The 10,886-nt window shown below is 38.0% G+C and overlaps 1 protein-coding gene across 2 annotated transcripts in view; it reads right to left on the reverse strand.

Annotated features, from left to right (window-relative positions):
- Window positions 1–10,083, reverse strand: part of Abcb11 (ATP binding cassette subfamily B member 11) — a 79,186-nt gene extending 69,103 nt beyond the window's left edge. For both annotated transcript variants that reach the window (XM_004857620.4, XM_013076952.3), the window contains exons 1-5: window positions 9,927–10,083; window positions 4,612–4,714; window positions 3,869–3,890; window positions 1,331–1,382; window positions 220–458 (exon numbers count right to left, since the gene is read on the reverse strand). In XM_004857620.4, the coding sequence (XP_004857677.2) occupies window positions 220–458; window positions 1,331–1,382; window positions 3,869–3,890; window positions 4,612–4,687 (389 nt within the window). In that variant the 5' untranslated portion in view covers window positions 4,688–4,714; window positions 9,927–10,083. The remainder of the gene's footprint in view (window positions 1–219; window positions 459–1,330; window positions 1,383–3,868; window positions 3,891–4,611; window positions 4,715–9,926) is intronic.
- Window positions 10,084–10,886: the final 803 nt, after the last annotated feature.

Below are 10,886 nucleotides of genomic sequence, written 5' to 3' on the forward strand. Positions count from 1 at the left end.
TATTTGATAAGTAATTTCTAATCCTGTTTCTGTTAAGACTTTAAAACCTGGTAAGATGGGAAAAAACCTCAGGGAAGAGTAATTTCTAGAAATATGAGTAATGTTTCTGTTCCCTGTGTTAAATGCCACTCCAACTTAACCAATAATATCCCCTTTATACATTGTGAATTATAATTTAAGATTTAAGAAAAAGGTAAAAAAAAATTGAAAGTGGCCTACCCACAAGGTGCCCCATTTGTCACATTCTGGTTGAGGGAGCCGTTGATCCACACTATGGTGTTATTCACACATGCTTTTCCTGGAATATTGAGTTCTTGTATTTCAGTGTCATACTCAATAAAAGTATCAGTCATTGTACCAAAAATGAGAAGCACTCCTGGCTGGGCCAGTCCATGCAGCAATGCACATAAACTTCCAACAAACATCAGCCAAATGTCAGTCGATGAAGAAAATCGAAACTTGAAAAACAAAGAGTTCAGAAATCATTTATGGCCAGAAATCAGGAGAAGCAGGAATATGATTTAATTTTAGCTACTAGACTGTGATAAACACATAGTATTCAACACCAAATTTTATGGGAATCATCTTAACTAAGCAGTAGAGTTCACACTAATTGTTTTGGAATAAATTGTACATCAATTATCTAAAACATTAGACTCTTACATTGTTAGATACTGTTCTTTCTGTCCTAATCTCAAAATTCTCCTTACCTCCGGAGCTGATTTTAGTGTTTTGCTACCTATCCACAACCCAAGGAAATCATTACCATGATGGATGCCACGGACAAGTGAATATGGGACATTCAGCAAAGGAATAAACTGGCTCTCAGAATTGGTCATGACAATGAAGAGCACCTGTTTGCACCTGAAAATGCCTCTATACTGTGCAAGTTGGGAGTAAGTACTTAAACTATGGAATTTCTAAATCTTTTCATAAAATTAATATTGATGGGCTGGGGATGTAGCTCAGTGGTTCCGCCGCCTGCCTCTCAAGTGCAAGGACCCAAGTTCAATCCCTGGTACCCAAAAAAAAAAAAAAATTAATATTGACGATGTGGTTACTATGATGGTTTTCTTTACTGAAATGATAATTATGAGTTCAGTGATTACTTTCCAGCAGATTTTGCTGATCTATTGGACAGAATTTATGTGTTTAGTGACACATTTCTAACCAGTATCCAGCATGTCACTATGCAGGTGAAGTTTATGACTGAGTAAGAGATCACTGGTTAAAACCTGCCAATATGGCTAAAGAGTCAGCACTTCCTCCATGCTTTGAATGATTCATGATTGCAAATCCCATGCTATATCAATCAGCACAGTTTTATTACCAGTTGCAAGAAGCCAACTTGTACGTGATCATCTTTCTTCTTTTCTTGTAACCTGAAAAAAGCAGGAATTTAAAGACTATCCTTTCCAAAGCAATGAGAAATTCTCTCTACATGCTGCTTTATGAGTCACTTTTTAGTAAGAAAGCCCCCACTGGCTAGGAAATTAAGACCGAACACGGTATCTTGAAAATAGCCTTTTATTCTTCTAGAGATTTCAGTAGAGCTATACCTCACATTCAGTAGAGATGCAGTAAGATTTTTGATGTAGTAAGATTTTGGTTTTGGTTTTTATTTTTGGAGAGGTATTGGGACCAATTAAGAAGTCCTAGGTGCTATACTTCCAGTTATACCAACAATTAGCTTCAGCTTCAGCTGTGTTCCTTGACCCATTTATACTTACATTTCCTTGTGGATAAATTAAGGTGGTTAGATTAGCTGATATTAAATCTTCCTTCTAGCACTTACAAGTTTGATAATCATATGAAATAGTTCTGATATGATGTAAAACTCAAAAACAAGCCCATGATCTCCATTAGATTGAATTTCCTTGGTATTGTTATTCATCTCATTCCTCATAAGGTCATGCTTGACTTGTCTTTGACTTCCTCAACTCCAGGGATCACCACTTAGATACAGTGAGTCACTCATTCTGTGGACACCTCGGACTTTGCTGTCACCAGGAACTATTAGAGTTCAGAACATTTTTAATTCCATTGGCACTCTGCAGCTGCCCATTCATCCTGTTTTCTCAGTTCCTTCCTTCTTCCATGTCTTTGTCAACTTCAATTAGATTGCAATCCTTTAAATCCTCTCATTACTCACAATCACTAAACCTCATCAAGATTATTCTTCTTTCCCTGTACATCCCAAGTCCTATCGCCTAGCATTTGAACCACATCCCCAATCCTTTTCCCAAAACCATCCTCAGAAACTACCTCTGCATCCATCTAGCTATTTGCGTTTCTCCCCCTTTAGCCAGGCTGCTGGGCCTGCTAGAGACAACCTAACCATGTGGACTGAAGCCAACACACGCAGTGTGTATCCCTTGGCTGTCCTAATCTTTCTTCCCATCCCAGAATAGAATCTCAAATCTTTATTGAGACCTCATTCAAGGTTCCTTGTGGTGTGGCCCCATTAGCTGTCTGACCAGGTCTTCTACTTTACAGCTCTCAACAACCAGTTACCTGGCCTCTTGATGAATTTTGTCCATACTAAATTCATTCCCACTTCTGGATGTTTGCATTTGCGAATCCCTCTCCCAAAATGTCTTCTTCAGATACCCACATGGACAGCTACTCTCACATCTTTCAACTCTTCCTTCCAAAGTTACCCCAACAGAGCCTTCCCTGGCCAAGGTCTTTAAAATTTCAACTTCTCATCCCAACATATATACATGCTATTTCATATCTTCAGTTCCATATTTACTATTCTTCCTTAGAAAGAAAACATAGGTTACCACTAGTTATAGTGCTACGTGTTTTATTTATTTATGGGGCTTATTATATCTCCTTTACTAAAATGCTCTCCTCAATGGCAGAGGTTTTTGCCTATTTTCTTCTTTCCTTTGCCCATTTTTCTTTTTTCTGTACCCTCAGCACCTATAATAGTGCCCAACACTTTGCAAGCATTCACTGAATATTTGTGAAATGAATGAACAAATAAATGAATGAACTAGTGAATGTGTGTTCTTCAGCTTGACCCACAACACTGAATTTCATCCCTCTGCAGAGCACTTTTTTATTCCTCAGCAGCTTTGTCAAACTTTTACTGTGATTTTTGCATTTCATATTCACCTCCTCTAAGAACAAAAGAACTCACTCAACTTCCTATTCATGCTGTTGTTGCCATTTATCCAAATCTGTGCCATTTCTTCTTTTCCAACCAGTGAAGAAAGTGTGGTTCCTTGAGGCCCAGGCTGAGCTTATCATTTCTATCTGAAAGCTAATCTTATCAATACCACTTCTACCCTCCCTCCCTCCCTGCCTCCCTCCCTCCCTCCCTCCCTCCCTCCCTCCAGGAAATGCTTACAATTTCCTAAATATCTAAAATTCCTCTCTTTCTACCCACTTTCATGTCAGAACTCACCTGGTGCCTCCTTTCTGTCTTCTAAATTAGATCCCTTCATACCAAAGAATGACTCATTGGCATTTGTTTTATATGAGAATTTGGACTCAAGTTAAAGAAAAATGCCTAATAATTAAATTGTAGGGTTCTACTATTCATCTGTAGGAAGAATTTGTGGTTTGAGGATTTGCTTGTGACCATGAAATCACAAATATTATCCAGCTTTCCCCCCTGCTCACTGGGCCAAGAGTTCTGTGGTATTCCTAGACACAAAGGGAGATTTAGACCTAATCCAGAAGGGATATTTCAAAAGGTTTTTAGAGTCACCTTTAGTAGTGTTTTAAAGAGAAGAAGAATGAGTTGTGTATACCATTTTATGATAAGTACAGTGTGCATGCAAATATTCTCTGGTTTTATAAGAATATTGTAGAATTACTCTAAAAAAGATGCCTCATTGTTTAAATTGTCACTTACCTTGGTTTCTTATCACTGTTATCTGTCAGATAAAAACAATGCATAAAGAAGTTAATAATAATGATAAAATGTAAGATAATTATTAATAATTTTGCTCTGAAAATTTTCTATATAGTACTTTTCTTTACGTAGCATTGCAAAATAGTTGTTTGCTTTTTCTCTTTTCGTGCTTTCTTTTTCTCTACATATATGTATAATATATATTACAGAAAAGATATTTTTCAGTCTCAGGATTGCTGCCTTGGCTACATTTCTGGACTTCTCTCCTGGTCATAAAATATTTGTATTTTATGGATAGCAAATGGAGACCAACATTCCTAAATTGTCCCCTTCCACACAATCTCATTCTGACGGGCAGTCTTGGTACCACTCCTCCCAAGGAGCAGCACTCACTTAATGATTGCCCTGTCTCTGCTATGATCAGTAACAACACTGGAACAAAGTTAATAATAACAGCCAGTGCTGGTCAGTGCTGGGACAACCTTACACTACCTAGGACGGGGATTTGTGAGAGATTCTTCCTCTCATCTCAACACACTTTGTGTGTTCTCACCTGGAGGTTCGAGAGGGTACAGTGCATGGATTCTGGAGAGAACCACGAGGTTGCGTGTCCAACGCATGCCCAGTAAGAGTTCTACATGTCTTTGCTGATTGTTTTCTTCTCCTTGAAATTTCACTAACTTGTCCTACTTCTGTGTTTGCCTCTCCTTGTACAAGAGGCATTGAGAGAAAAGGTCACTTACGTGATGAGTCTGACTCAAAACCATAATTCTCTTCTCCAAATTTCTTCACGCTGCGAAGAATTACTGAGTCAGACATAGTAATTGCAATCTGCAGTCAACAACCCTACAAAATGAAATAAAAGATTTATTGCAATTATATGCTTTTTTTCTCTTTAATCAAAGTAGCCAAATAAAAGAACACTTTGATTCAAAAAGAAACAAACTTCACTCATCAATCTCAAGCAAAAGCAGGTTTTAACTGGCTAGTACCTCAAGAAAGAGCCTAATTACTAGGAAAGATAAACAGAAATCATTAGCAATGGCCTTTTCTAGTTGGTAAATGGACAACTGTTTTATATTCATTTGATCTTTCTACTCATTTGAGTTTTATTTGTTTTCAATGAGTTAACATAAAAACCCTAAGAAGCACAAACCAAATGGTGACATTCTTGAGTCCAAGACACCTGAGTGCTCTGGGAACCCAGGGCCAGAGTAGGTGGCCACAGGGCTGGAACAGGCGACTCCCCCTCCCCAGACGACAGCACATGCCCTCCTGGGGCCTGAATGACATCCACATGCTACTGAGCAGCATCGCAGCTCAAGATAAAAAAGGTTCACTAGGACCAAGGAAGCAGATGAAGGGCAGACTCTGAGTAAAATGTAAATGTCTATCAAGTGATGGTTCATATTATTCACAGAGGAAAATAATCAGTCTTTAAAAGAAAATTTTTCAGGGTGACTTAGCATAGAGTTTCTGCCTAACTAACTCTCTCTGCTTCAATTATATGGCAATGGGGGATAACAAGTTCTTTTTTATTTTTCTATTTTGGAAAAAATTTCAATCAGACTCAAGTCAATAAAAGTAAACGTCTCCATGAAGCAGAAATGGAAGAGAAGTATTAGGGCAAGCAGAGCTCAGAAGAAGCTGCCGCTTTCCCCTCAGGGTGTAGAATCAGATAGGACTGTGAGTGCCCCACACTAGGCAGGGGCAGGGGACCCCCTCAATTCTTGGAACCAGAGGCTACTGTGAAAAGCTCCTAACTTCACGTAAGTGGAATCTCAGAAGAAGAAAGTGAAGAACGAAAAAGATATAATAACTAAAGAAATAATTGCTAGGAATTTTCGACAAGCAGTGACCAGATTCCTCAGATTAACAGTGAACCCCAAGGATTGATCAGGATAAATAAAACTCAATCAAAACTTAGATGCGTTATACTGAAATATTTAAGCATCAAGAATAAATAAGACATATGTTACAAACTGTGAAAGGAGAAAGTATATTATCCAAATGTAAGTAATAGATTGATAGCAGCTTTCTCATCAATAATAGACACTAGAAGAGCCAGGCGTGGTGGCGCTTGCTTGTGATCCCAACATTCAGGTGGCTGAGGCAAAAGGATTTCAGCAAGTTTGAAGTCAACCTGGGCCACATAGTAGTGAGGAAAGGCCAGCATGGAATACACAACACTCTGTCTCAAAAAAGAAGAAAAAGAAAAGAAAGAAAAAAGAAAAGATTCTAAAAGGCAGCAGAATGACATATTTTCTTCAATATTTTGAAGAAAAGTAATGTTTAACCTAGAATTTTCTACTGGACCAAATAATCATTTGACACACTTCAATACATTTAAATCCAAGAGGGTTTGACACTTACAGGCCTGAGCAAAACAACCACTAGAGGATGTGCCTTAGCAAGAAGAAAAAGGTATCCAGAAGGGAGTCTCAAGAAATAGGAGTGAACACAGAAATACGTCTAGTCAATCAAATAGAATTAACTTTAACCTCTTATATTTCAAAAAGACAAAACTAAAACTCCATGCAATAAAAATCGTGTCTGGGGCCAGGGATTTAGCTCAGTGGTTTTGCCGCCTGCTGCACAAGCACAAGGACCCAAGTTCGATCCCTGGTACCAAAAAAAGAAAAAAAAATAGAGTGTCTAATATGTAGATAAAGCTTGTTAAGTTCATCATAAAAATCTATGAACATTGTTTAAAATTTATAATTAAATGTATTGTAAAAGAAATCAAATGAAATTGCAAATATTTTTACTTACAAAACTAATGTTGAACTTAGTTCAAAATTTTAAAAGTAATAATTTAATCAACAGCTTCCAGATAAGCATAAATCTAAGAATATTAAAAAAAATTCATCAGCCCAACAAAAGTCAAGAAAAAAAAAGACTAAGAAAAAGCATAATAGAAAGAAAATATAAATGAAGATAGTAGATTAAAAAGCAGATGTTTCAGTAAATATGGTAAATTACAGAGATGGAATTGATACAAACTGCATGGATGAATCTCCAAATAATGCTAAGTGAAAGAACAGTCGCAAAAAGCCACATAGTATATGACCTAATTTATGTATAAGAAATGTCTTGGATGGCAACCTATTAGAGACAGAAAGGAAGTGGTTGCCCAGACCTGGCGTAGAAATAGGAAAGTGACGAGAAGTGACTGAAACAAATACAAAGTTTCTTTGGGGGATGATGAGAATCCTCTAAAATTGGGTTACAGGGATTGTTTGTATAGCTCTGTCAATATGTGTACTAAAATACTGCAATGTACACTATAGACAAGTGACCGTCATGATATGAAAGTTATACTCCCAATAAGCAGTTAAAACGTAGATCATTTCATTGAATTTTTTAAATCCACATATATACTGATTATAAAAGACACAACATAAAATCATAAAGAGTGTTTAAAAATTAAGCTATATAAAGGATGTATCATGAAAGCAGGGACATCTCAAAGCTGCAATGTTAATGATAGAAAAAATAGAACCCATGTTCAAAGCAGTAATGCAGACCAAGAGGAATATATGATCAAAGATACAACCCAGCAAGAAGACAAGCTAATCTTTGGATTATACACACCTAACAATCTATGCAATAGCCTGCAATTGCAATTGGGGATTTGAAAACATCTTTGTTGGAAACTGATATCATACAGACAAAATATTAGAAAGTATAGAAGCTTTGAAGAGCGTTTATTTAATATCAATATATGGAATCTATAACCAAGCAATACATTTCTTTTTTTAAATTCTTTTATTGGTACATTTTAGGTATACAATATGCTTACATTTATCATTGGGTGCTTGTACCTGTACATGATGTATCTTGGTTCTTATTTTTTCCCCATTACCTGCGCACCCTTCACCCCCTCCACCTTTCCCTATTTACATAGATTTCGTTTCCAATTTTTTTCTTTTCTCAGAATTTTTCCTTTCCCTTCTTTCCTTTTCCCTTCCCCTCCCACCACCCCTACCCCTTTGGACCTTTTCTTCCTATTTCAAATTATCAATTATTCATTTTAATCATTTTAATCCTTATTTACACTTTCAGTTTCTCACATCAGAGAAACTATTTGGTATTTATACATGTGTGTCCTATTTATTTTACTTAAGAGTATCTCCTCATTATGCATCCATTTATCTATAAACGTTGAGTTTCTCTTGCTTATGTTTCGCTTCCTTCTGAGCACCTTTACAAGTTTTTGTAATGTCTACTGTAGTATTAAGAAATATTTTCAGAGACAAAACATCATGCCAAGGGTTTGTATGCTCATTGTACTGTCCATGCCCCTCAGCCACAGACCTGAAGGAACACTGCATGGTTAAACCAGCTGGATTTACTACTCATGGCAGCAAGGGGGACCACACTTTGGTGGAACATGGGCGTCTCGGTGTTGGAAAGGACCTACTACAGGATTTGGACTTCAGTTAGGCAGTCTGAGGAAGGGCCTAAGGAACTGAGAGTTTGCTTCAGATGAGAGGCTCTTAAAAAGCTGGGCAATCTATGATTAAGACATTTGTAGGAAAAATGGATACACCTTGAAAACATAATGTTAAGTGAAATAAATCAGACACACAAGCTTAAATACCATATGGTTTCTCTCATTTGAGTAGTACAAAGTACAAATAAAGAGCAAACTAAAAGACTGATGAGAAGAATCAGGGAGATAGAGCTTTTGCAAATGGGAAAGAGTCCATGAGATGGAAAGTGAAGAGAAGAGGGAGGGGAAGGGGGCATAAAAAGATGTGAGTATGTCATGTATGTGTACCAGATATCCACAATGAAAGTGACTGTTATGTGTTGTAAACATGAACTAAACAAATAATAGCAATAATAATGAACGTGAGGAAAGAGAATCTAGAGATGGACAAAGAGAGGTGGATGGGGAGGGGAAGGGGAGGGAAAGGGGAATAACAAGAATCAAGACATGTTAAGTACACATACTGGCTCCCTAAATTGAACATAAACTTCATGTAATTCAAACATATACTAGTAAAATAGAAAAAGAAATATCAGTCATTCATGCTTATTATTTTGTGGATTTGACTTTTTCTGTACTTAAAAATTATGAACTGGCCTGATGGTGTCTCTCTTTCTCTGAGAAAATGAGAAAGAAGGAAGGAAGGAGGGAGGAATCCTTCCAGGCTAAAGGACACTACCATCATGAGGGCATTTAGCCCACTGCCTATTTTTCTAAGTGCAGTTTTATTGGAATGCAGTTAGCGAGCCCATTCATGTTTGTATGGCCTTTGGTTACTTTTGTACTGCAATGGAAGCACTGAGTAGCTGTGACAGAAACTGTACAGCCCTCTCTCTCCCCGGTGCTGGCTGATTCCTTGGGCCATATGATCCTTAACACTGGGGACTTGGAACCTTTTCCCAAGGACAAAGGAAGCTAATGGCAGCTTTCAAGCAAAAAAATAATATGAACAACGTGTGCTTTAAAAATTACTCCAATAGCCAGGTATGGTGGTACACGCCTGTAATCTCAGCACTCAGGAGGCTGAAGCAGGAGGGTCACTATGAGCTGGAGGCCAGCCTGAACAACATAGTGAGTTCAAGACCACTCCAAACTATGTAGTGAGACCTTGTCTCAAAAAACAAAGCAAATTTATTCCAATAAAACTTGGGGCTGTGTGTTTATCAGTACAAACAGAATTCTGCTTTCATAAAGCTGTGTTTAGAAAGAAAGTCTATGGCATTTTTACTTTTGGCAGATTATTTATCTAGTCACCCATTTGCAACACACACACACACACATACATCACACACACACATAAACATATACACATATACTTTCAAGAGAATTGAGATACAAAATAGCACTGTTATGAGACAGCAGCTGAGAGACATCAGTTTTATATAGAGAGTATTATGAAACCATTAATACTTTCTTCATGTATCTAAGCATTGTAGCATTATTAATCACACAGCAAGAGGCCAGCCTTTGATAAACAGGGAACAGTGCTCCACAAAGTAAGAAGGAAAGGGAAGAAGCTCACAGAACATAGTCTTCAGGCACTGTAGACAGTAGGTCACTCACCTGTGAATCCAAGCTGGAGGAAGCCAGAAGGAGCAATGGACTCCACTGTGGAAAGTCAAAGAGCTCTGCAAACCTTTCTAACTTCAGTTTATCACAATAAAGCATTAAACAGAATGCAAGCTTTTTCGAGAACACTATCTATTTACTTACAGGTCAGTGCCCCATAGGCCAAGTGAAGAATGGTTCAGGAACTTGAGAGCAAAGGTTGAACAGAGTCAAAGCAATAACCCCAAACCCAGAGTGCACACAGGAAACCCTCATGGTGTCAGTGGGTTCTGGAAAGTGCTGATGAGCCTTGGGGGAGGAGCAAAGAGCAGAGTGCTCAGCCCATGCTCCGCTCTTCTTTTTGTAAGCCCTCATTGTGAAAAGGTACTTAAAAATATAACAAGACAGGGTCCGGGATTTAGCTCAGTGGTTCTGCCACCTGCCTCGCAAGCAGAAGGTCCTGAGTTTGATCCCTGGTACCAAACAAGACAAAGATACCTTCAAACTTCTCCCCTCAGTTTAAAAGCTGGCCCCTGGGAAATCCTTAAATTACAGGCCCCTGGTGTTTTGGACCCAGCCTCAGAGTTTTGTGAAGACTGAGAGCCCACAGTAGTTTCTTGTTAAAAATTCCAAGAGTTCTTATCCAAATAATGAATAACCTCAGCCTCTGCCCACCTGATGCAGCCACATACATGCAGAAATTAATGATTTTTGGAAAGGTTGAAACTAACAATTCAAGTAAACACAGAGAACTTTTTCAATGGTTGTTTGCTTCCCCCACCCCTTCCTTTCCCTTCCTGTTGTTAAACTTTCCATTTCTATCATCTGTTTTGACAGGCACAGCCGATAGCCAGAACTGTTCAGGCCAGGTCTGGGTGTAGAAAGAGATGATTTTTGGAGAAAAGTATGTATTTTAGAGAGTAGGGAGTCAAAGGTCTATCAAGGCTTTATTTTGCCTTGATGCTGATGTCTACC

The sequence above is a fragment of the Heterocephalus glaber genome, unplaced genomic scaffold (assembly GCF_053883595.1).
Source record: "Heterocephalus glaber isolate CG9 unplaced genomic scaffold, H.glaber_assembly_v1.0 deba00000347, whole genome shotgun sequence".
NCBI classification, from domain to species: domain Eukaryota; kingdom Metazoa; phylum Chordata; class Mammalia; order Rodentia; family Bathyergidae; genus Heterocephalus; species Heterocephalus glaber.